General features: G+C 38.0%; 2 protein-coding genes and 1 pseudogene across 2 annotated transcripts; 2 read left to right on the top strand and 1 right to left on the bottom strand.

Moving 5' to 3' along the window:
• Positions 1–1,896: 1,896 nt before the first annotated feature.
• Positions 1,897–7,595, top strand: LOC111325100 (neural cell adhesion molecule 2-like). The gene is made up of 5 exons (XM_088761511.1): positions 1,897–2,123; positions 2,757–3,101; positions 3,601–3,864; positions 6,013–6,045; positions 6,524–7,595. Exons 1-5 carry the CDS (start codon positions 2,051–2,053, stop codon positions 6,607–6,609), a joined length of 801 nt encoding a protein of 266 aa, XP_088617637.1. The 5' UTR covers positions 1,897–2,050; the 3' UTR covers positions 6,610–7,595.
• An 849-nt stretch (positions 7,596–8,444) lies between these two features.
• On the bottom strand, positions 8,445–14,726 carry LOC148730567 (uncharacterized; annotated as a pseudogene).
• LOC111325117 (nicolin-1) lies at positions 14,425–26,472 on the top strand. Its single transcript, XM_022928853.2, has 7 exons — positions 14,425–15,020; positions 15,901–15,964; positions 23,439–23,548; positions 24,077–24,193; positions 25,346–25,402; positions 25,773–25,877; positions 25,966–26,472. The coding sequence occupies exons 1-7, from the start codon at positions 14,883–14,885 to the stop codon at positions 26,005–26,007; spliced, it is 633 nt and encodes a 210-aa protein (XP_022784588.2). The 5' UTR covers positions 14,425–14,882; the 3' UTR covers positions 26,008–26,472.
• The last annotated feature ends 149 nt before the right edge of the window (positions 26,473–26,621 follow it).

The following is a 26,621-nucleotide window of genomic DNA, read 5'->3' as shown; positions in this document are numbered from 1 at the left end:
CTTTATTTGCTCATTCCAGCTAAGGCGGTCATCAAAAACTATACCTAGATAAGTGAAGTGAAAAACCCGCTTAATTACATTGTTATTTAAAGTAATAGAAAAGGAGTTAACAGCAGATAATCTAGGGGCGGTTCCGAAAAGCATAGCTTCAGTTTTTGTTACATTAACAAACAGACTATTAAAAGAAAGCCAGTCATCAATTTTAGACAGTTCAGCATTCAGCTTGTCTTGAATGACAGAGGCTTGAGAGGATGAACAGTATAGAACAGTGTCATCGGCGTACATCAGAATATTGCAATCGGACACTACTTCCTGTAAATCATTAATGTGTAGAATAAACAATAGTGGCCCGAGAATAGAACCCTGAGGCACTCCAGTAGAGACGGCTTCCGAAGTAGAAGTCACCCCTTGAAACTCTACAATTTGGGTGCGGTTCGACAGGTAATCCGTAAACCAGCCATGCTCTTTATCCAAAATCCCCAAATTGGAAAGCTTGTCCAGAAGTACCGCATGATTCACAGTGTCAAAAGCTTTGCGAAGGTCAATAAACACAGCACCAGTTAATTGACCTTGATCCATGTTCCTTCGAATATTATCAGAAAAACTAAGAGCAGCGAATTCTGTCGAGTGATACTTCCGAGTGATACTTCAATTTTGCTTATGTTTTGCTGCCTATATGGGTTCCATACAAAGGACGCATATTCGAGTTTAGGCCTTACAAGAGTACGGTATGCCGTGTCTTTAACTTTATGGCTACATCCACCCAGCACTCGACGCAAAAGACCCATAGTTGAGTTAGCATTTTCGCAAATATTATCTACATGATTATTCCAGCTTAAATTGCTTGATATCGTGACACCAAGGTACTTTGTAGAGTTAACTTTGGAGATATGCAGACCATTCAAAGTGTATTGAAACAGGGTTGGAAACTTTTTACATGTTATTCCAAGATGTTTGATGATAAAAATTAACGGTAAAAAACTACGACGTTTCGAAGTCTGCATGACCTCATTATCAGGTAAAATGTTAAAACTGATGTAAAATTGTAGCTCAGAGATTATATACAAATAAAATGTGATAACTTCATTAGAATAATGAGCGTTCATTGTTATTGGTGTCAGATCGTGCAGTATATGTTTAAATAAATACTTTTGCACGTATTGAGTCAGACTGCGTGTTTAACTTTGGTTTTTGTTCGCGAATGAATAACATTTCGTGGATTAGGCAGTCCATTTTCCCGCGTCCATTTTCCTGGGGAAAATGTTTTCCGTCCTCAAGAAATGCCGCGGGAAAATGGACTGCCTAATCCACGAAATGTTATTCATTCGCGAACAAAAACCAAAGTTAAACACGCAGTCTGACTCAATACGTGCAAAAGTATTTATTTAAACATATACTGCACGATCTGACACCAATAACAATGAACGCTCATTATTCTAATGAAGTTATCACATTTTATTTGTATATAATCTCTGAGCTACAATTTTACATCAGTTTTAACATTTTACTTGATAATGAGGTCATGCAGACTTCGAAACGTCGTAGTTTTTTACCGTTAATTTTTATCATCAAATGTATTTCTAAACATTCTCTGATTAGTATTCCAAGATGATAACATTTTTTAACGTTAAAGTTAAGTTGCCAACTTTTCGACCAAGAAGATAACTGGTCCGGGTCGTTCTGTAAAGACAAGCAGTCCTGCGGACTTCGAATTTCGCTGTATAAAATACAGTCATCAGCAAAAAGACGCAAATTAGCATTTATACAGTTCGTAATATCATTTATATACAGTAGAAACAACAATGGCCCCAAAATTACAGTAATATGCAAGCAAATTATCAATAAGACCATTGCCTTGGTTCACAGTAATATGTTAGCTATTTCATCATCAAAATAATTGTTGAAAATGAAAACGCACCTCGGGGTTTACCCCTCTCTCTTGAAAACCTTTTTTTAATTTTGCGTCATATTAAAGTACTAGAGAAAGAAAGTTTCACGCAATAACAAACCAAAATCTGCATTCGGCGTCAACACGTTTTCATACGTAGACATGGATATCCAGAAGTTTTGGCTGTTTATCTTTTTGTTTCTCGCTCATGCAGGAGAAACTTGCGGCTCTGAAGGTCAGTACGGCAAATGGCGATAAGTTAAAGTTTTGTACCTTTGGAATCATTGATAAGCGTGCCGTTGACATCGGATTAAAGGGGCTGAAATTAAGAAGTGACGTGTAAACAAAGCTAAAGTAAGATGTGCTCTAAGTGTACCAATGTTTAGTTGCCCTTACAATTAGTAGACCGTAGGAAGTAAGAACGAGTTACAAAATTAACACTGAGATATGGTCTCCTCCCGCTTATTTAATCTTGGGTGATGTAACTGTCATCGTTTCAAAAACATATCTTACTGTGTATATTAAAAAAAACTGATCTTGCGATCAAAAAATTGTGTTGTGCCAGAAATATACAATCAGCGGGACTTATGTCCCTCGAAATCAATTCCTAAGCAGTGATACATTTCAGACATGTAAAACTCTGCATGTGTTCGAAAGAATCATAGTGACGAAGTCCTCACGAAGGACATGAACCATTACTTAGTCCTTAACGCACATTCCTTCTGCTGTATGTCAGACCTTTAATCATGATAACAATGCAGTTGAAGTATATCAGAACTGATGCAATGCTAAAGTAAATGTGTTCATAAGTTTTCCTTGATTCAGTTCGCAGTTACCAACATTAATGCACATTCCTTCCACTTCATAGGTTCATCTGAGTCTACAAACCGCATTGTGGCCAAAGCATTCCAAGAGAACCTGGAATTACAGTGTACTCTCCGTTTAAATATGCCTGGTTTCCTTCATTTGGCCTGGTACCTCTGCCCCACCATAGCACAATGCAGGTCTAACTGGGATAGATACCGCATTGCTCAAATTATCAACAAGACAATTGCTTTGGTTGACTTTCCGGAAAAATTTGAATTAAATGTTTACGGGACCTTGAACATTCTGAAGGTGCAACCAGAATATGACGGGAAAGCGTTGCTCTGCAAGGCTATGTTCCACAGAATCGGGGTGAGAGAGAACGTAGCACTCATGGAAATATCGAAAGGTACGAGCTTAGATTGAAATTGCAATGGCACTCGTTTTGTTATCATGAGGCAGCTTGAGGCATCTACTCTTTGCTCTCTCTGAGATAGTCATGTAAAGATTTGCCTTCCCTCTCTGCTCACTATTCAATGCTATTCCTTCACCAACAGATACAATCATTATTATAATTACTTATCATTATCATCATCATTAAATTAGCATTATTGTTATCGTTATCGTTATCTTTAACGTGACCATCCTTGTCATCGTTACTGTTATCGTTATAGCTATTGCTATCCTTGTCGTGGTCGTTTTCGTTATCGTTGTCGTAACCGCAATCACGATCGCGGTCATTGTTATTATTACCATTTATTATATCTATGAGCCAAGTTTACGAAAAATATGTCTCCACAAAACACAAAAAGCTAAAAATCCTCCTTATCAAAATAAAAAAAACGAGAGGTGATGGAATCCGAGGGTTAATATTCCTATAGACTTTCAATTTCTGTTTTATTTTCCAGAGCAGCCCAAAATCATAATGAAAAGTCCACGACGTTTCCTGGTAGTCAAAGAAATGCCACTGCAATTAGACTGCAAAGTAATTGGCTTCCCTCCTCCTCGCGTTATCTGGTTGCGTGACAAGCAAGTACTTAAAAATGTAACGAACGACGGAGTCACAAGTTTGGTGCTAAGAAATGTTACCAACGATGACGGTGGAGTTTATCTTTGTAAGACTGAAAATCAACTGGGAAATGATAGTTATGCAGTGGAAGTAAATGTCATCGGTGAGTTTTAATTCTGCAGACCTGAAGTAAAGAGGACTTTGACATAGAGAGTAACAATTATTCAGTAATGTAGCGGGTTGAGTTTCCTAAACTTTACTCCTTTAACTTAGCCAGTTAATGTACTGGTTATCATAATCCGAGGAACGTTCTTAAAAGCAGCAACACGACAAATCAAACAAACATACATTCACAAACACGAAACACCAACATAAATCACAATAAAAGTATTTCCCGTCTAGTGAAAATTTTTGTACTCATGGTAGAACATGAAAAGCTCATCTCATGTACTCAGCCCTTGAGAATTCATCCTAGTAATTATTATTGAGTTATTTTTTAAATAAAAAAAATCTGTGTCGGTGTATCGAGTAGTATGTTGCTCGCACCAATAAGATCGCGGCATTCAAGTGTGTATCTCGCACCAATCAGATCGCCTCATAAGGGTACGTATCCTGCACCAATCAGATCATAGAATTGTGGTATGCTTGCACCAATCAAAGTGCCATAGTATCGTCTCTTATGCCAATCATGTCATGAAATTAGGGTACCTCATTATGTCGCGATGGAATCAGCCCAACATTGACACACACCAAGAATTACATTAACAAAGAGTTGTGAGCACATCTTCATTTTCTTCGTTAGGACATCGTGGCCATGATTTGTGTACCGCTCCTTCACTTACAACGCACGCGCCGTGAGCTTAAGGCCTAACACGAAATTATCACTAAAGCGTTTGTATTGGAAGAGATAGTTTTGGTGACTCAGGTAGAATATGCGCAAAGCATTTGCATAAAGCATGTTTGATTGATGATCTTGTTTTTACCTTGTGACTGCACTTTTTGGAAAGGTTGAAAAGACCACCAAGTTATACCCTAATGCGGCAATCTGATTGGTACGTGATACATAGCCTAATGCGGCAGTCTGATTGGTACGAGAAACATACCCTAATACGGCAATCTGATTGGTACGAGATACATACCATAATGCGGCAATTTGATTGGTGCGTGATACATATCGAAATGCCGCCATCTGATTGGTGCGTACGGCATACCACTCTTCACGCAAACATACGTATTGTTGAAAACTTATAACCGCTGGCTGGTTCATGACTCAATTTTTGATATAGTTTTGAGGGTTTAAGCAATAGAACACATTTTTCCAGGCTCTATAACATGATAAAGCTATGTGGGTTGCTGGGAGAACACGAGGAAAGCTTGTAAATCTCTCGCCCTTGGCTCGTGATTTAGAAGCTTCCCGAGTGTTCATCCAACATCCTAAATGGCTTTATCACGATTTATAGTTCACCACTAAATTTTCTCCGGTTCTTATTGGTTTAAATCGATCACGTGACGCGATAGTGTTCATCCGTGGAGAGACACTATCAGCCCATAGTGCCCGCCCGCGGAAAATACCCGGATAGATAGTACCCGTCCGCGGAAAATACCTGGATTGATAGTACTCATCCGTGAGGAGTTTTGAATAATTTGACGGCCGCGAAGTTAGGCAGATCGAAAAAACAGTGGCTTTTAAATTCTGACAGGTATAACCTATTATTTAGCCAATGTACGGTTGCGAATTATTGACATTTGTGACAAGCTGTAGGCGCGGAAGAAAATTTAGTGGTGAACAATAAAAACAATAGTGTTTATGTCTCGGAACTATCGGTCTGATAGTTGCCCCTTGGAAATTTGATGTTCTTAAAACGAGCATATTTGTTTTAAGAACATCAAATTTCCGCGGGGCAACTATCAGCCGATAGTTCCTCGACAGAAACACTCTATTGTTTAAATAGAGCCCGGAAAATGCGTTCTATTGCTTTTATGACAAAACTGACATAACTAGTGACATGCGGTCTCTATAAACTGATAAAGCATCGATCCACTCGGAAACTGAATTGACCGAACAGACCATGCGTATTATGTTCATTTATGTCATGATTGGTGAGAGGACTTTTGTGTCGCCCAATTCTGTCTGTAATCATATTCGTAATTAACAAAAATATCGGACTCCCTCTTTGCAGTGGTCCGATTTCGTCAGTCATTGTTATGATTCCAGACCGAGTGGAACTCCATTCATCAGTCCTATTTCATTACTAAATGGCTCTGATTTGACAGTTCTTATTCAATGAGTTTGTATGTATTTACATTACAGATTTTCAGAGTTCGACTTTGACAAATACAACAGGTACTAACAGAATTTTGATTTATCGGTGATCTTTTTCTCGTTGTTGTGAGCGTGTCTGTTTTTCTTAGTTTTGTTTTTACTTTTGTTTGTTTTTTTTGCATGTGTTTCTTTCGGTTTTGATTCATTTCATTTTCTTTCTCCCTGTTTCGCATTTTTTTTCCTTTTTTTTGCTTTTTAACTTGTTTTCTTGAAGTTCGTTATAAGCTATCGAAGTTCCAAATGTTGTTTATATTTTGCCTTACTCTGCTTCCTTTCAAAGCAAAGTGCTCAAAAAAATATTTAACGCAACTGAGTCGATTGTCCTAAGTCCATAATTCTACGGTTCCAAATCATTGCATAAGCAGGGAAGCTTCGAGGGAGAGAAAAACACCAATCCACTTACATACTTTTAAGCCAAGTCAAGTCTCTGCCCCGTTTCTAGCTTTCATTATCCAAGGGATGACTCGTCATTATTCATATTTGACCTCCTGTTTTACAGATAACCATGGAGGTCGAGAATGTGATATCTGCTCAGTGACTACGTACATGTTGTTCACACTCCTGATACTTGCAGGAGGATATTGATGCAGTTTGTATACGGAGCAGTATAGTAGACGCTTAAACCAAGAAAAGGTTTCCCTTGTAGTTTGATGAATTTCTCGCCCATAATATTAATGCCGTTTTTGGAAAGAAAAAGAAAACAAACAAAAAAAAGGTTGATGTAAGAAAAGGCAAAGAAAAGGGCATAGAAAAAATGAAATGATTTGTTTTGTTTGTTGTGATGGAGTAAGCTTTTTTCCTGCACATTAACAAAAGACAAAGCCAAAATATTAACTTCCTACCTGTAAATATCAACTAAATTGGTGATCCCGACCGAAAACGGCACTTTCCAAGGTAATGCGTCGAAGCTATTTAACAATCTACCAGAAACTATTAGAAACTATAAAGATTACAGAACCTTTTTAAAACTTTCAAGGGTTTTTTTATATAACAGAGTACAGAATGGTTAGCTAGTTTTACTGTAATTTCGATTCTGTTAATCCGACTTCTATCTTTAATTGCATATTGCGTAATTTGTATTTAACTTAATTTGATTTATTTTTAATTGCAATTGATGTACTTCAACTGGGAAGAGCCACCCAGTGGATCTGTTAATGAACCATTATTATTAAATATCAAAAACATGAAAAAGTTTATATGTATAATATCAGGAATTTACACTGTCTTTGTAAACATACAAAGAGACTGGACAAAGTAATCCAAGTCCGTATCATTTTTACATCTTACTGAATTATTTATTTATTTTTGTCGTCCAGTGCCACGTGTTATCATCATTTGGAATTGAAGAGGCTGTCAGTTTTCTACTTTTTACTTTTTTTCTATTCCTAATTCCGTATCAAATTTACTGATAGATAAATCAGTTGAGCTTGAAAGAGGTTATTCCTCCAAAACCGTATGATATATAATGAGGGGTCGACTTGGGAGGAAGATAACACAATTTAATCTTTACGACTATTATATATTATCAGATGGTTTCTTTTTCTCTGTGATTAAAACGAATTTTTTTCTAAGTTGTGATTTCTTGATATAACAATGGTTTTTAAAAAGACCATAGACGCTTTTTGGTGGGATTCCGTGTCGGGAGTTAAAATAAGTTAATTCATTGCTCAGAGTAAAAAACAATCAGTGCTTTTCGATCGAGTGTCGTAAAACCAAAACCGAAGCAATCACATTGGCCAATCAGGAAGAAGGAAAATACCTTGAAGAGACAAAGTACTAAAAATAAAAACAAGCAACCCGGCTGAAGCCCAGGAAAACGTGAGGATACTCGGGAAAAACGCGAGGAAACTCGGGAAAACGCGGGTGACTAAATCGCGATTGGTTTCAGCTTTGAATCTTATTGGTCGCAAAAGTGACACGAGTTTTCTGGATCAAGCGCAAAGTGAAACGAAGCAAAACCTAGCCAATCCCGGACTGTCACTTTCTAATATCCCAAGATTGCTTTAAGTATGAGGCTATGCCCAAGATGCTTTGCAGACCATGAAAACTTGTTCGAGAAAAGCTCTCGTCGACGAATCAACTGTAAAACTGTGCGCCCATACTTCAGGTTTCTATCGTAAAATAGGTTGTGGTTTGTCATCGTGGTAAATAAGACTTTAAAAAGAGAAGTATAATTGTTTGTCTCAAGATGTGGTCACTGGAAATTTGGATCACGACGTTTCGAGCAAAAACGTCGAGGGTTAGGGTTAGGGTTAGGGATATAAGATAGAAACGATAGTTAAGAAGGGTTAAATTTGGATAACTTGGATATTCTATCTGTTTGCGAACTAAGAAGTAGTTTAAACTTCACAATATAGTTGGTGTGAATTACTGATTATTTCAAGGAGTCATTAGTATTAACAAAGATTTAGTAATACATAGACAGGTAAAAACGAACGATATAATATCCCGACGTTTCGGCGACTTCATGACGCCATTATCAAGGGTACAAATGAAAATAAAATTAACAAATGCGAGTTCAAGAGTTACAACTAATTTGCATAGGGGAGGTAGCTACACAACTACTTTAGCACGGATAGAATCCGTTTGCACGTTCAAACTCGGTGTTAATTGTTTGATGTAAAGCATCTCGTTGACAAGACAATCGAATTTGTTCATGCACTTTTTGAGAACTTTGAAACAGCAAAGAAGGTCCTCAGGGACAGCACCTGCGTGGTTGTTGTCGTAGTGCTTGCGTACTGAAGATGACGTGCTCTTATGGCTATCCACGCGGGCATATAAATGCCCGCGTGTGTAACCAACATAGCTCCCTGTATCGCACAGGTTACATTTAAATTGGTACACTACGCACTTTTGATTAACCAGCTGTGGTTTGGTCTCACATTTTTTAAGGTCTTGGCCAATTTTCCGACTGACAAATACGGGCTGGATTGTGGTTTGGAACTTCTTTCAAATGCGTCTTAACAATGTTAGCGGAGTCTTGGTCCTTGAAGGGTATGACTACTCGGATTACATAATTTTTCGCCAATCTTCCCAACGCCTGCAATGGCTGCTGGTCAGCAACTCTCGAGTTAATGAAGGTGTTAATGGCGGAGTTGATAAGGTGGTGAGGGTAGTCCAAACGTGAGAATAAATACTTCAAGCGCTCACACTCCTCAGAAAAATAAAGCCATGAAGAGGACAAACGGTACGCGCGATCGAGCATAGTTGTTAGTAAGTTCCGTTTGTACCGGTTGTCAACGTAACTCTGGTAGTGGACAAGTAAACCAGTATTAGTAGGCTTGACATAAACTTTCGTCTCAATTTGGGGTGCACGGTTTAGGAGCTGGGTGCCAAGAAAGGGGAGCATGCCATCTTTTTCGATTTCCATTGTAAAGCTGACAGAGGGATGGGCGTGGTTCAGGGTTTGTAGGAAATCTGTAGCTGTAGTAATGTTGGGCATTATAGTGAGAGTGTCATCAACATATCTGCGATAATAATCAGGCAGTTTACCTTCGAGCACTAGCCTTTCTCCCAGCGATGACATAAACACGTTAGCTAGTAAAGGCCCGTCGGAGTGGAGACCCCATGGCCACTCCGTCGGTTTGTTCGTATAGGGCACAATTGAACTGGAACAACTGACCCTTGGTGGACACGTTCAACAGATCAGTAAGGTCTTCTTTGGAGATATTTAGATTGTACGCAGAGTTAAACCAGTTGTCCCTGAAGATTTTCTCGGTCAGAATCGCAATTGTTTCGTCTAACGGTACGTTGGTAAATAGAGATGACACTTCATACGATACCAAGATATGACCTTTGTTGATTTTCAGTTCTCGCACTTCATTTATGAAAACGAAGATGCCAGTAACGGTGTGTTGATTCAAAGACAGCGGTTTGAGCTTGTCATCAAGCCACTTGGCCAGTGCGTAGTTATAGGTGCTCGTTGCTGATAGAATGGGACGTACGGTTAACTTATCCTTATGGGTTTTTGGTAGCCCATAGAGGTGTGGATCGTTTTGAAGTAATTTAAAGTTTTTAAGAATGATGGATTTAACTGAGTGGTTGTGAGGGTGAAACGTGAGAGTGAATGGAATGCGGTCGGAATCTTCCTTATGCGACGTTTGTAGTGCTGAATGTCGATCAATAAGTTGGGCGCGGTGGTAACCCGCTTGAATGGCAGAAACATGGTAACCAGGTTTATCGAAAAACTGGCACATTGACTCTGATTTGTGGTGGAAATCAGAGTCATCACTGCATAAACGACGAATAAACCATAAAATCAGAGTCAAGCACTATCTTTTCGCAGCCTCCGCTCATTTCATTCAAACGCGACAAAAACATAGGCAATGTTTTGGTCAGAAGTTCTTTTCAGACTAATGACCAACCAGGCACTTTTAAATGCGCTTGTGCACGATGCAAAACGTGTCCTTTCATTCACAACACTGATAAAATATCGGGACCTAAACGATCCATTAAGATCACCGATCACTTCACGTGCAACTCCGCCTTACACTTATTGCAAAAAGATATACATCGGCGAAACAGGCAGAAGACTAGGTGACCGATTCCGAGAACACCTTCGAGACGTGGAAAGGAATGACAAGGACACATCGAAACCAGTCGCTAGACATTTTAATTTACCTAATCATTCTAAGCAACATATGGCAATCTGCGGTCTTTCCTTACACTTAGGTAGCACGGAAAGACGTAAAAATCTTGAACAAAAGCTAATCTTTCAAACCGGCAGTCTAAATCCCACAGGGATCAACGAACGCTTTTCATTCCACTAATTTATTCTTGTTTTTCTCATTGCCATGTTCCCACCAATAACGTAGCTCCATTCTCTGCCTTTAAAAGCACACACAACCCACAATTCCTCTATTCGCTCCGATGAAGGGCTAACGCTCGAAACGTCAGCTTTTGTAATCGTTACGGTGGCCAATTTACCACTTCAACTTTGTTGATATATCCAAATTATTTCGTTACTCCCACCGACGCAGCCCCAAACAGTTTCTTTCGAAACTATCAGCCTTTATCCAAGTCCAAAATATGTTTCTTTTCAGAAATATTTGCACACACTCAAAAATCGTTTTCATTTGTTATCAAATCTTTGCCTTTAGGAAGTTTTATATCTTGCAATAAAACGAAGCTTTACCTCCAAATGGGTGTGAATGTGTCGTTGAATTGGTGTAACAAGGTATGGTGCCGTTGTCGTTTCGAACGGTGCAAAGATTCGTTGATTGATAACAATTTCAGCATAATCCTTTGAATAATGCTTTCAGTTTTTCTCCCTTCAGTAATTCTCCCTCCTTTCTTTTTCAGTATCTTCAGTCCCTGGAAATAAATAGCGCAACGATGAGTGAGGACAATCCAAATAGATCTAATTTCAGAATCTCCTTTTGGGTAACAACCAAGAACGCCCCCTTAGATATTTAGTATTTCGTTTATCTGCCAGGAGTTTTTAGTGGCTCACGAGCTTTATACCCAAAATATCCCTGCCCAACAAAAAAACTGTACAATCCAAGACGCAAGATCAACGATTTACGACTCAAGGTTGTCCGAGTTACGAATGGCCTCTGTAATATCGAGGTTATCACCATTCACCTCCTACAATTAACATTTCAAGCCCTGGGATCTATCCATAAGCAACTAAAGACCAATAAAATCCACTAATCGGTGTAAATCATCGTAATTTGTGAACGTGCTGAATCCCTTCTTATAAGAAGGGATTCAGCACGTTCACAAACAATAAATCATTTTGATATTCATTTACAGCTGTATTTTAGCCGTTTAAGTACCTGATAGCGGTCTTTCTGCGAACTCTTTTTGTGGGAAGCTCCCTTCCTGATACAGACAGGTTTGTTTTGTTTTCTAGGCAGATTAAGGCGGTTTATTTGGATTATTTAGATGTTATATTCATAATTGACTACAAATCGCGTGCGTTCACCTCAGTTACAGTTTCAATATGACCCATTTGCACCAATTTAGTTTAAAATTTGAAAATTGGGAACTTTGCTATGAGCAATATTTGTAACAGATGACGTTAACGTCCGTACACCCATGATTACAAACGTTTTTAAAGAGTTCTCTCCACCGACTTGGAATAGATTTGTGTGAACGAGGTAGATCGTGGTAAACTTAGGTTTGATGTCGGTCATAGAGATAAAACGTGGTAGCAGGGACCGCGCAGGGGGTGGGGCTGGGGGAACTTTAACCCCTCACTTTTTTGGCTGATTAAATCACAATTTTTTTTTTACTTAGAAGTTAGTCTGTTCATTTAAATTTGGTCAAACGTGAAGGCCAGTTGTTAGTCGTTGTTTTATAAGAAATTAACTTCACTTTTGGCAGTTTTCGATCCATTTCTAGCCATTTCAGAAGACTTTAATTTCAAATTTTCCCGGGGGAACATGACCCCGGACCCCTCTCGTTGGCTCACGCTAACGCGTTCGCATTAGCCCCCCACTTGAAAATCCGCTCCGAGGGCCCTGGGTAGGACATGTCAAACGTAGGGGTGGATGAGGGTTAACAGGGCACAACATGGCCAGCGTAGGGAAGATTGGGGTTACTGACGTGAGAAAACATCTTCCCTTGGCTAACCATGTTAGTTCTACAACTTATACTGTAACAAAGGTTGCCATATCGATGTCATTACAATAATAATTAGCAGGAGATAATGTAATAGAAAGCCGGCAAATACCAAAGAAGTTAATGTTGTCCAATCCGTTGAGTTGGAATGAAGCAAACGAGCTTGTTACCGTATTACGCATAAGTTAGGAATTTCGCAGCTTTATTTACACTGACAAGAGACACGCAACGGACAGGAAGGGGAAAAACAATAATTAATCAATTCCGCCTTTTGTGATTGCGTTATTAATTGAATTTCGGGTCCCTTGGATTGACCATCTAAACCCAAAAAACCTTTAACTCGTAAAAGTCATGGCAAATGATCACTTCAAGAGGTTTTAAATTACTTGACAATTAAAGAGTGATCTTATACTGAAAAGGGAGACGCAACGGACAGATAGAGGGTTAAGAAAAAAAGGATTAGGTCTATAGGAACTGTTGTTATTATGCATATTGTGTTTGCCGTTGTTATTTTAAATTTTAAATATTTCACAGGAATAGTTAATTTGATCTATGATTGGTCCAGGTGTGTCTTTTCCTTTTGTTATTCAAACTTTCTTTTTTAGGAATTAGCATATATATAATAATGCATTTTGTTTTCTCTCTCTGTTGTTGTAACCGTTTATTTGGACGTGATCGGAATAAAAGAAGCAGAAGTTTGTTTTAAACGTGCAAAAATCTTTAGGAACTGCATCATGATAAATTACAGCTTAAAACCAACCAGGAAACTATGCTCCTATATTTCTGATGACAAATCAAATAAAGAAATGCTTTTCGTTTTTGCTAGTTCTAGGAATAACTTGTTGACAATATCCCAAACGTTACTTTTCAATGTCATGCAATGACACTCTTGGTGCTGATTGTTAAATATATAACTTGACTGTTTGCTAGCTACCAACAGAGCCAGTTGAGAGAAGGCCGTCAAACCCATAACGCCCTTATTTCTTGAGCAAAACTTTTCACGGTCTACGATATCAAAAACCCTTTTTGCCTTGATTAATAACAAACCATTGGTGATATTGTTATCGATCAATAGTGAAACCCTAATCAGTTGTCATGCAGTAGAATATATGAGGGTGAAAGTGAAAGAACGTGCGTAACTCAGGGTATGCGTGGAGGAACTTACTAAAACGAGGCCCACTTGGGGCAGGTGGGCCTAAACGTGGGAGAACATGGTTAACTTTACGTATATGTCAATCAACAAGGTAACACGAAGTTGACAGGAGGTAGACGTGGCCAAGTCAGGTTAGATGTGGGTTTATAAAGTAAAAAATGCTTTAATAGGGTAGACGAGGGAAAACATAGTGGAACGTGGTGAATTTGGGGTAGATCAATCAATCAAGCAATCATATCCTTTATTTAAACACGATGAGGTTTAAAGCTGGGGGCTTGTGGGATCGTGTGAATATAATTACAATAACAATAAGAATAGTGTCCTTAAAATCACTCTACAAAATATACAGTACGAATAATAAAAACGATTTACATTATTTATCTCTAAGTAAATTGACTACAGCGTTTAAAACATAAAAATATTTAAAAGCATTTAAAATCTTGGTAGTGCCTGGGTAGTGACTGGACTGACTGTGCGCTAAAGCGAGATCCTTAAAATAAGAGTGAAATGTTTCGAGACAGCGTTCCAGAGTATAGCGCCTCTATAGCTAATGGAGTTTTTAAGAAACTGCGAAGATGGGAGTGAAAAGGATGGAACGTGTTTAACTTAGGGCAGATGTGGGTTGACGTGGTAAAAGATGGTTAACTTAGGGTAAATGGGGGTTAACGTGGTAGAACATGGTTCACTAAGGATAGATGGGGGTTAACGGGATAGAACATAGCTAACTTAGGATAGATGGGGGTTAACGTGGTAGAATTTGGCTAACTTAGGATAGATGAGGGTTAACGTAGTAAAACATGGTTAACTTAGGAGAGATGGGGGTTAACGTGGTAGAACTTGGCTAACTTGGGATAGATGACGTAATGTGGGTTAGCGCGGTAGAACACGGTAGAACACGGTTAACTAGGACATACCATTGGTCATACATGATGCTTACAACATGAATGTTGTCAGCCATCTTGTTGTCTTCATGACATTCAGCCATGAAATATCCTTTACAATCCTCATTAGGAAGTTTGGTTACTAAGTTCAGCCTGGTTTACAAGCTCCTCGAGAAAGTTAGAGGTTAAAAAGGTAAAAAAGATCTCAAAGAAAGCATTTTGCAGCGCGCGTTGCTGCTCCGAAATCCTGGTAATACAAGATGGCAACGGAAACGGCCTCTGAATGCAAGATCATAGTAAAAAAGCCTGTGTTACTGAGGGTTGGAGATTTGGCTAGCGAGTTCAGGTCTGGAGTGTCAGTTGTTGACATTATTCTTCCAGGAACGAATGCAGTACAGGTAATGCAGAATGTAATTATTTTAATCTACACACAAAAATCTGTTTGGTTCACCTCCAATAAATGAACTTCATATATTCATTGTACCAAATTCTGCTTCAGTTACTCAGAATGTAGGAGACTGCAGCACAGGACAGAACTACAGGCTTTAGAGCTAGAGCTTTAGAGTTTACATTATATCGATAGGTGTAGTACAATGAGATCAACTTCTGCATACAATAATTTTTAAGACATTCTTGTGACGAATGTTCGTGCATATTATCAAATGCCATCATTAGACTTAATATGCGTGGTATGTTTCACTCTGAAGTAGAATAATTATGGCAGTATGTATAAAGGTTGATCAATTGTTGTGTCAAAATTGTGAGTGGTTTCTGCTTGTTATAAAATAGTTGTCTGTTTACTGTACCGGGCAGTTCAGTTCTGTTATTTTCTTCATCTACATAATTTGCCTCTTGTTAATAAGTTGTTTCGAGCATTGATCCTTCAGATGTAATGTAGACCAGTCATACTGCTTGTAGTAGGGTTAGGGTTTACACTAAAGTTTTACTTGTAGCAATTTTTTGATTTTGTCAAAAACGTAAAGGGCTCTGTCTGTTATTCCACATTATTCTTGTTTAGTTCTCCTACAATTCAGTGAACAGATTTGATAACATTAAATGCATTTACATTTCAACTGGATGGACTGGCTTTTATTTTGAGAGAACTAAACAAGAACAACTTCCAAGGCTAGATTGAGAAATTCAGGCCCTCACAGTCTTGGGCTGTGCAAATCAATCTGTTCTAGTTAACGTTGCTAAATGGCGAATCATCAGTCATTATACAGTTCAGATCATTAATCAATAATTTTATTTTCTCTCTTTTTTAATGTGCTTTATCAGGTTGGAAAGCTAACATTTAAGAACTCTTACACAGCTTCTGTAACAGTTAACCTGAAAGTTCTTGGTGAGTTCCTTCATAATACTGACATCAGTCTATTAATATCTGTAATTTCAGCGATGAAAGTGTGATATGTAAAGATGAAATAAACAATTTTTAATTTAAGAGAAAAATCGAGTTTCCAGATGGGATTTGAACCCACGACCCTCCGTAAATCAAATCCCATCTGGAAACTCGATTTTTCTCTTAAATTAAAAATTGTTTATTTCATCTTTACATGCTCACCTTGGGGGCTGGTTGGCTGCATGTGATGCTTTAATGCATGTGATGCTTTAATGTGACAGCGTGATGCTGTTAGTGAGCTTCTATACGCTAGCTGATGTTTGGCTGTGTAGCCGCGTGATGCGGTTCCAGTCAATACCCACTAATTGACCTTGCTCACCATAGAGTCTCCTGTAGCTCAGTGGTTAGAGCATCCGACTAGATCACGTAGGGTCGTGGGTTCAAATCCCATCTGGAAACTCGATTTTTCTCTTAAATTAAAAATTGTTTATTTCATCTTTACATGCTCACCTTGGGGGCTGGTTGGCTGCATGTGATGCTTTAATGCATGTGATGCTTTAATGTGACAGCGTGATGCTGTTAGTGAGCTTCTATACGCTAGCTGATGTTTGGCTGTGTAGCCGCGTGATGCGGTTCCAGTCAATACCCACTAATTGGCCTTGCTCACCATAGAGTCTCCTGTAGCTCAGTGGTTAGAGCATCCGACTAGATCACGTAGGGTCGTGGGTTCAAATCCCATCTGGAAACTCGATTTTTCTCTTAAATTAAAAATTGTTTATTTCATCTTTACATGCTCACCTTGGGGGCTGGTTGGCTGCATGTGATGCTTTAATGCATGTGATGCTTTAATGTGACAGCGTGATGCTGTTAGTGAGCTTCTATACGCTAGCTGATGTTTGGCTGTGTAGCCGCGTGATGCGGTTCCAGTCAATACCCACTAATTGACCTTGCTCACCATAGAGTCTCCTGTAGCTCAGTGGTTAGAGCATCCGACTAGATCCCGGAGGGTCGTGGGTTCAAATCCCATCTGGAAACTCGATTTTTCTCTGAAAGTGTGATAAATGCTTGTATTTATTCTTATATGATCACAATTTATATATCTTACATTTTGAAATATTGATGTATCAGTTAGCGATTGAAAGGTGTAATCCTACTAAGAAGAGTATGCAACTTTAGTCAGAAAACTGAATTAGATTTTTTGTGATGATAATAATACAAGATTTGACAAGAACAGTTAAAAATTTTTTTAAAAATTTATTTTTTCCAGTAAATTAAAAAACTGCTTTATTAAATTCTCCAAGTACTGCTTTTCAGAATTCAGTTACAATATATAAAAGTGAATATTAATATAATATAAATATGATATGTACAAAATGTCGATAAAAAAGCATAAAAAAGCATACACTATATACATGATATAAAATTATACCTTAGAGTTCTCTACTCTGATAAAAAGGTGGCCAGGACATTGTTCTTGATGGTTTTGTTAAATTTAACTTAAGAGTTCATCTTGGTGATACAATGGGGGAGATCATTGCACAAGGAGACTGCATTTTTAGGAAAAGGACCGCTGACCTGCTACTGTCCTGCACAGTGGAATGTGGAGTTTGTCTTTATTTCTTTTGTTCCTAGTGAGGACTTGAGTTCTTTTAACCCATTAAGGTCCAAAGCCCTCAGCCCAGACCACCCCTGAAAATCCAGACAAAATGGCTGTCCAATTAAAAAAAACCACATGGTCCAAACAAATTTACCATTTTATGTCTTGGTTTTACTCTTCAGCAGTGAAACTTTAAAACATGATTGCCAATACAATAAAGAATTACTTAAACTGCTTAAATACTGAAGATGTATGTTATGCTTTTTTAAAAAAAATATTAAAGTATGGACATCAAGTAAACAAAGTGACCATCGCTGTACTACCTACTATGTACAAGGAAATGAAAACATCTTAAAACCACAGTAAGTCTCAATTGCTGCTCTTAACTCAGCAGAAATGCAAACAAAAAGAATTAGTCAAAAACATTTTGCATTAAAACAGGCCATCTCATGGGTAAGAGAGTGAAATTCGTAAGTTTTCTTGCACAGATCAAATTTGAATTTACCGCCAGTGCTGACATCAGTGAACGTCACGAGGTAAAAAAAACTAGAAGTTACGAGTTAAGCTTACACAGACCTGGCAGTAAATCGTCTATGGAAGTATTGAAGAATGAAATAACTATCGATTGAATAGAACCCTTTCAGTTAGAGACTACGAACAAAGCTTAGATTATACCAAACAAAGAAAGTTGTTTTTATCTTTGACCAGTTCACGACTTGCAAAGTGAAGGTGAATGAAATTGGGCTTTACGGCCTAATACAGCGCTCCAAAGAACGAAAAAAAAAACAAGGTACAATTTAAGATCAAAGGTTAAGTGTTTTTTAAGAGTTAATTTCCTTCGTGCTATTTTGAAAAGCAGGAGAGTTCGCCACGCATTTGCTGACATAATGCAACGCCGCATTGCTCACAAGCATATGTTTCGAAGGCGCGTCTATCACTTTGCTTTCTCCCATCGTCGATGAAAAGATTAAGGAAATCTTTCGATGTTGCACCCTCGCCCAGATCTTTCGTTGGGCCATGAGGAAATTATGGTAAACTCTTCGATGTCAATTTCACTCAATGTGTTTGACCATTGAACCCCAAAGGCATATCTTCGTTGTCGCTATCTACTTCATCGTCTTCTTCTTCTTTGCTAGCAAAAATATGGACATCGGAGTTTGTTCCCCCTTAGCGCTTGCCGAAATCAAAGATCTACCCGATTTCTCCATCAACATCACGCAGATTTTTCTTGTAGCCTTCTCTGCCGTTCCTGTCGATTTTCAGCCACTTCGAGAGAGAAAAACCAGGAAAGATTTCTTCTTCTTCATCGGAAGAACGCGAAGTATCGTCAAATCCGCGAGAAGCCACGCTAAAATACTGAATGCTATTTTCAAAAATTCGCTAAAAATCACACACGAATCGCTGAATGAAAAACATAACATCAAATGAAAGGTTAATTTATGCAGGTCACGTTCAGTTATATTTCAATACCCAGGGGACTACGGTTTCTTAGCTACAGCTAATAAAAACGAGTCATATCTGACAGGGCGCATGAGGGCGCACTGGATTTTCAGAGGGGTTTTATTTCCGGGCGCATGAGGGCGCACTGGACGTTAATGGGTTAATAAACTTTTCTTTTAAGTAGGAAGGAGCTTGTCCATTTATACATTTGAATGTCATGATATTATCTCTTATCTTTAGTTGCTGAGCAACTGGTAACGAACAAAGTTCTTTCAGTATTGGAGTTGTCAAATTTCCTAGTTCCTGTGACTATACATGCTGCAAAAAAATCATTGGAGACCCTACCCAATATTTGAGGTGTTCCAAACAGCAGCAACTTTGTTTTTTCTGGATTGATTAGCAGTTTATGTGAACAAGACAAGGCAGCAATTTGTTCTAGGTCACTGGTCAGATGTAATTTGGCCTCTACTGATTCTTGATGTGGAAAAGATAAATAAAGTTGCTAATCATCCACATAGTGTTCCAGTGAGTACTTCCTTGTGACTAATGACAAGTTGATGTCAATTAAATGTTAAAAAGAAAGGGTCCCAAAGTAGATCTCTGGGGAACTCCTTGATGTACAGGTCAAGGGTCTGACATTTCACGGCCAATTTTGATGCACTGGTTCCTTCCAGACAAGTAGCTTCTAAACCATTCCATCACTTCCTTCGACACTCCAAGAGCGCAGAGTTTCTTGAGGAGGAGGAGGTGATTGATACTATCAAAAGCCTTTGATAAGTCTAATAGCACTTAGTCTAATGCTGTCAGTTGTTTGTTATCCATTGTGTTGAAGATCAAGTCACACATTGAGATGTTCAGTGTTTTCTGTGGAGTGCTGTCATTTGTTCCCATTCTGGTGTTCAGAAAGACATTTTGTTTGAGTCATGAAGCTTGATAGTTGGTTGAGAGTTGCTCATTCACAGACCTTAGATAAAGCTGGTAGAGGAGACACAGGACAATTGTTGTTAAGAACCCCGTTATCCCCTTCTTTTAACAGCGGAACCAACCACCTTTGCTTCATTCCAAACTGAGGGGAAAAGTGGTGTTTTAAGAGATGCATTGATAATGTCTGTAAGTACCAGAAGTATAACAGGAAGGGAATCCTTTATTACTCTCCTGTGTAATTTTTCTTATCCCCGTGCTTTATTTGAAAGAATTGAGCTATTGCTTCCTTCCAAACTGAGGGGAAAAGTGATGTTTTAAGAGATGCATTGATAATATCTGTAAGTACCAGAAGTATAACAGGAAGGGCATCCTTTATTACTCCTGTGTAATTTTTCTTTTCCCCGTGCTTTATTTGAAGGAATTGAGCTAATCTATCCATTGAGCTAACTGCCTCCTGGTTAGCTCAATGGATGGGTGGGAAAATAGCAGGTCCACATCAGCTATATAGCTGCCATAGATTCAACCTACTCAAACAAATAAAAATGATGATGATGATGATGAAAGGATTGAACGATCTTATGTATTTCAAATGTGGTAGTTGCACAAAAACTAGATTTGTCTGCTTCACATGTAATCTTGGCTGGAGCAGAGTCATTTCTAGGAAGATTGTTGACTAGAGCAATCCTGTCTGATTCAGTAGCAGCTTGAGCACCAACTGAGGTGAAAAAGGTGTTAAATTCAGTAGCCAGTTCCTTCAAATTCCAAGAATACACTGGTAGTAATTTCTCTCTTGATAGAATACAGTTCCTTATTACTTTCCACTTAGCACCAATGCGCTGGCTGTTCAGCATCTCATTCTTCATGTGATCTTTCTCTGCTTGACGTAACTTTCTCTTGACCTGATTGGGGCACAGGCAGTAAAAATCATAGTCTGGAGTTGTACCTGAATCACAAGCCACTTTATGAGCATGATCTCTTTGCCTCTGTCATTAGATCTTTGATTTTTTTATTTATATACAGGCATTTTCAATGTGTAACCCTCTTTTTCTTCACTGGCAAATACTCATTGAGAACTGTAAAAAAGATTTTACGGAACAATTCCAGTTTATCTGCATTTTCAGTCAGTCCAAGGATTCAAGGTTAATTCTTATAGCTTCTTGAACCACATCTGTTGGAGGAGGTTTTGGCATTCTTAGATTCAAAACTGCATATACTGTGTAGTTGTTACTGATGTGTGTTTCAAGTACAGGGTTTAATGTTGGATTGGAAGCCATGACAATTTCAGTAAGTGAACTGGATGTTGAAGTCACTCTCATTGGCTGAGTTGTGATTTGCTTGATGTTAAGACTTTGACACAGATCAGTTAAGGCTCTAGATTCATGCAAGCTGGTCAGCAAGATGCTCTTCAGAGCTCCAACAACCACATTGGGCTTTCCATGAGTAAGAGCTTGCATGTAGTGATCCATAAAGTCATTGTAAAGCACTATTGTGATGGAGCTTCCTAATAAAAGATTTATATGAGAACGATCCTTCGCAGTAAAGCACTATTTGAGCAATAGTGAAAATCAGACCTGAAAAAAATTTCAGGCCTGTACGGGATTCGAACCACTGACCTCTGCGATACTAGTGCAGCGCTCTACCAATTGAGCTAACAAGCCAACTGGGAGCAGGCCATCAAATTAATTCGATATAAACCCGTAGATGATAAATCAAACAACAACAAACATATGAAACATATGTGTGAACTGCGGTTATGAGACGTATATGAGAACGATCCTTCGCAGTAAAGCACTATTTGAGCAATAGTGAAAATCAGACCTGAAAAAATTTCAGGCCTGTACGGGATTCGAACCACTGACCTCTGTGATACTAGTGCAGCGCTCTACCAATTGAGCTAACAAGCCAACTGGGAGCAGGCCATCAAATTAATTCGATATAAACCCGTGGATGATAAATCAAACAACAACAAACATATGAAACATATGTGTGAACTGCGGTTATGAGACGTATATGAGAACGATCCTTCGCAGTAAAGCACTATTTGAGCAACTAACTATTGCTTGTTAGCTCAATTGGTAGAGCGCTGCACTAGTATCGCAGAGGTCAGTGGTTCGAATCCCGTACAGGCCTGAAATTTTTTTTCAGGTCTGATTTTCACTATTGCTCAAATAGTGCTTTACTGCGAAGGATCGTTCTCATATACGTCTCATAACCGCAGTTCACACATATGTTTCATATGTTTGTTGTTGTTTGATTTATCATCTACGGGTTTATATCGAATTAATTTGATGGCCTGCTCCCAGTTGGCTTGTTAGCTCAATTGGTAGAGCGCTGCACTAGTATCGCAGAGGTCAGTGGTTCGAATCCCGTACAGGCCTGAAATTTTTTTCAGGTCTGATTTTCACTATTGCTCAAATAGTGCTTTACTGCGAAGGATCGTTCTCATATACGTCTCATAACCGCAGTTCACACATATGTTTCATATGTTTGTTGTTGTTTAATAAAAGATTGTTATTATTATTAAAGCATGAGGTCAGGCAATCAGGAGGCCTGTTACAGTAGGTTTTGCATAACAAAAAATTATTTCTCTTATGCTGGATTTGTACCCATAGCTGGTGAAAGCCAGAGTTTGATTCCTGAGAAATCTTTAAGTACTTTAATTAGCTTCCAGCAACTTTGCATGGAAACACAGACACCACCAGTGTGATGGTTATAACCTATGATTTCCACTTCAGTTTTGGTAACAGAAGAATTAAGCCAAGATTCTGAAATTGCTAGTGCTCCGTATTTCTGTTCATTGACTAAGTTCAGTACTTGCAGCAGATGGTCTCTGTTTTTTATTGACTGAATATTGGTGTGAGCAACAGTGATCGTGAACTTTGGAATTTATTGATTGTCATACTTTGTGTGACCTCCGTTGTTGTTTTACTGTTGTTATTCAAAGTCACTGTTGGTAATATGTTAATTAATGAGGTTGTTTGAATTTCTGCCTTGAATTAACCAAGAAGAGGCTGATGATGATGTCCTAGAGCAGCGTGTTTCAACAATGTCAATCTTCCTTCCAATGCTTGATAAATGTTTTCCTCATCTACCTTGTTTACCTCCCTTGGGCGCCAAAAGATTTAGGGCTTTGAGCCTTGACCAAACATCTCATGAAAGCTGTTGCATCAGTGAAGTGTGACAAGAATTACTTCAAACTTTCCAGAAATTTCGGATGTTTGAAATTAGATTGTGTGAATAAAACATCCCAAGAGTAGCCATTTAAATTTAGATTGTGTACTAGTAAAGTTAGGCAAAAATCTCGGTAAAATATATATAAAGATAAGATTTAAAATAGAGCCCTAAACTAAGCAAATGTAAGGGCACTAATTACATGCACTGTCATTTTAGATTTGAAGCTGTTTTCTCAAATTCATCATCAGTGAACTGCAGACATTCTGAATAATTGTGAAATAGGAGAAATGATAGCTTTACTGTCACTAAAATTAATTGTTGTTAACTGAAGGATTCTTTTAGATCATGCAGGTGTTGAGCAATGGAAATGCCTTGTGAAGAACTACACTCTGATGCCTCATCCTCATTTAGAAACAGGAAGCCAGGATTTTTTTGTTATTAATGTAAATAAGGTATGAGATTTTATATTAATGCGTTACAAGACTGCTAAACAGTATCAGTTGACTGATGAAAGAATATCTATTCAACCACAGATCAAATTTTGATTATCTGTTGGTAGGTTTACATTATGGAATCAAGAGGTGATTGCATATGAAAGGGTCAATTTTACCTGTCTATTTTTCCAAGAGTTTCCAAATCTGTTAAATGAACACAGCTGAATACTTCGCGGAAAATTCTTTCAGTGATGTGGCTAGTAATTACTCTATTTTGATGACAGTATATGGATGAGATACTATAATTTTTGAAAGACTGGAATCACGTTTTCCTTTCAGTATAGGTACTCATGTCAGACTAAGGTAGATACAAACATGAATGAAAACTTGGAACTTCCAATTTAAAATATTTTCTCAGATGTTAAACTATTGTATTTTATAAAATTAGAATCAAGTAATTTTCCATGATTAAACTGATAAAACTATGTAAACTCAAATATTATTCAGCGTAAGTATTACAATGAGATCACTTTGTTATAATTTTAGACTGATGAGCATCCTCCGCAAGTGATAATGATGAGGTTGATTCTTAGACAACCTTCCCCTCACTGGAATAGCTTTGGTGTTGAAGAGATAAAGTGCTTTCTACGTTCACCTAATATGGTAAATCAACCAGTTTGTAATACTGAAACTCATGATTTTGTGTTCAAAGCAAAAGATGATCTTTTTTGTCGCCTTTGAAAATAATGCATGCCCAGTTGACTCATACAAATCATGTATTGTTATCCTCAGTTGAATAGTTAAATGACAAATCACCATAAATACATCATTCTGTACCAACTTTTATAAAGATGAAAGAATGTATACTTTAAGGGTTCATGGTGGAACCTGCTCCTGGGGACAAAATGATCAATAACAGGCTGTTTGGTCAATATAATGAACCAGAAGCATTAACCAGTAACCTAGAATACTAGATTGTATGCTTCTGGTTGAATATTTTGTAAAAGTGGGCTTAAATCTCGAGTATTACTAAATTATTAAAATTAAAATAAGTATGTATGAGTTCAGTTTGTAGTAAGAAGTTTGGATCTCTAGTAATGTTATAACTTTGGATCTGTCACTATAACTTTGGATCTGTAATTACAACTTTTGCACCACTTTTTTCTCCCATCAATAGTGGCACTTCCAGACCACTGTAGAATTATGGAGACATTTAATAGTTTTAGACTAGAACTTCCTTACAAGTGACATCAGTGACGGCTCCCATCCAAATTCCTGTTTGTTTATTTTGGTTCCTCTTTGCTGCATGTTTTATAAAACTAGTGTGGATGATATCTTTTCAAATTCTTGAGTAACATTGTAACAATGAAGATGAGAGGGCATGGCATCTCATCATAATCATGAATATTTCATGGATCACTCAAATGACCATTAAACCACTGACAACTTCTGACTAAGTCGTGTTTGTCTCTTTTAAAGCATATGTCATCGTAATGCATTTTATTTTCCATTGTTATGTCAGGGCTCAATTTTTCAAGGAGTTGCCTTTTGGCAACCTTCAATAATGTAAAATGGTGGTGATTAAAAAAAGCTGCGGTTGCCTTCCTCCCCCCCAGTTTTTATTTTCCTTTTTTTCTTAATTTGTTTGTTATAAATTGGTGACTTTTGTAAAAATTTTAGCTGTCATGGCATTGGTTGCAGCTTGGAGTGCTGCAATCATGTGGAAGAAGTCCAAGAGATAACTGCTCTCATTAACAGACCAAAGCTTTAATGCTTTAAAATCTAGTAGAAAGTAAGACGTTTGTTACTTTTCAGAATTACTCATCAATACCAGAATGGCTACATAACAGTGGAGGAGTCAAAGCAGTACAGGTGCTTATCAGATTTGATATAATTGTAGTACTTGCCCTCAGACTGGTTGATGCAGTTCCTGACCTAATACGAAGTATTGTGAAAGTCTGGTAAAAAACACCTCAAGGGCCACAAATGGATAAAGCTCTGTTTTGCTAACATGAACCACTCTCTGCTAGGGGCAGGTTGGTCCAAATTTGGTCTGTTTTAAGAGACTGAAGAGGAATTACTCTAAATCACCAGTTGTTTGTCTACTGTAATTCATTTCCATTACTTCCATAATTGTACAGTTTAACGATAAAGTAGTTTGGCTTCTCCCAGATCATAGTTTGATAATCATTAGGTGACCATTTTGTTAATGATGTATTGAAGGAAACAATCTTTGTTTCAGAATGTCTCTAACTCAGAGAATGTGGCCTCCAGCATACAGCAACTTTGGGCATTAACTCAAGAGATGAAGTCCTCAAAACAGAATCTGTCTATTGGTCGTTTTGATGTAAGTTTTAAGCCATGTTGATTTCAACAGCAATTACAGAAATTCACTCACTTGGCTGTTCATAATAATTTTTTATATTTCTTTTTAGATTGACAGAAGCTATGACATCAACTTGTTATCTTACACATGACAGTACTACTGTGTGATTTGCTGGCCAATTGAAGTGAAGAAATATTAACCATGTGATGTTCTCATGTCTGTATTGTACCATACAAAGTAAACAAGGTTGATGCTTGCAATGTATCAATCATCTCTCTTCAACTTGAAGGCTCCAAATGGGAGAAGCAATCCGAAAATTCCTACAGATGTAATTATGGATTTGGCTGATTTTATACTAAAGAACAACCATATTGAATTTGATTGAAATGCAACCTCTAAAATTTGGGACAGCTATTAGCAAAAAATTAGCACCAGCTTATGCTACTTTACTTAGGGATAAACTGGAAAGAAAATTTGACACAAGTTTGGTTGAGCTGTATGTTGGTTTAGATACATTGATGACATTTCAATGGACTAGTGGCAACGATAAATTGAAAACATTCTTTAATTATTGAATGATGAATGGATGATACAATAAACTTTATGTGAGATTGGTTATAGGAATATATTGATTACCAAGATGTGGAAATAACAAAAGTGATAGGAAAATAGAGACATCAAGCCTTCCCACAAGGGTCAGCATCTGTTGTCACCCCTCCATGAGTAATGAGAGCAAAATATACAGCCTTGCCCTGAGGCGTAGTC

Source organism: Stylophora pistillata, chromosome 5 (genome assembly GCF_964205215.1).
Source record: "Stylophora pistillata chromosome 5, jaStyPist1.2, whole genome shotgun sequence".
NCBI lineage: Eukaryota > Metazoa > Cnidaria > Anthozoa > Scleractinia > Pocilloporidae > Stylophora > Stylophora pistillata.
The sequence above is the reverse complement of the archived record's forward strand: the minus strand, read 5'-3'. Positions and strand labels throughout refer to the sequence as shown.

Bases quoted from the DNA above. Each gene is read 5' to 3' on its own strand.
- LOC111325117 (XM_022928853.2), top strand. From the start codon at position 14,883: ATGGCAACGGAAACGGCCTCTGAATGCAAGATCATAGTAAAAAAGCCT. The intron at 23,549-24,076 runs GTATGAGATTTT...TTATAATTTTAG, and splicing joins TTGTTATTAATGTAAATAAG to ACTGATGAGCATCCTCCGCA. The intron at 25,878-25,965 runs GTAAGTTTTAAG...ATTTCTTTTTAG, and splicing joins TGTCTATTGGTCGTTTTGAT to ATTGACAGAAGCTATGACAT.
- LOC111325100 (XM_088761511.1), top strand. From the start codon at position 2,051: ATGGATATCCAGAAGTTTTGGCTGTTTATCTTTTTGTTTCTCGCTCAT. The intron at 2,124-2,756 runs GTCAGTACGGCA...TCCACTTCATAG, and splicing joins AGAAACTTGCGGCTCTGAAG to GTTCATCTGAGTCTACAAAC. The intron at 3,102-3,600 runs GTACGAGCTTAG...TTTATTTTCCAG, and splicing joins ACTCATGGAAATATCGAAAG to AGCAGCCCAAAATCATAATG.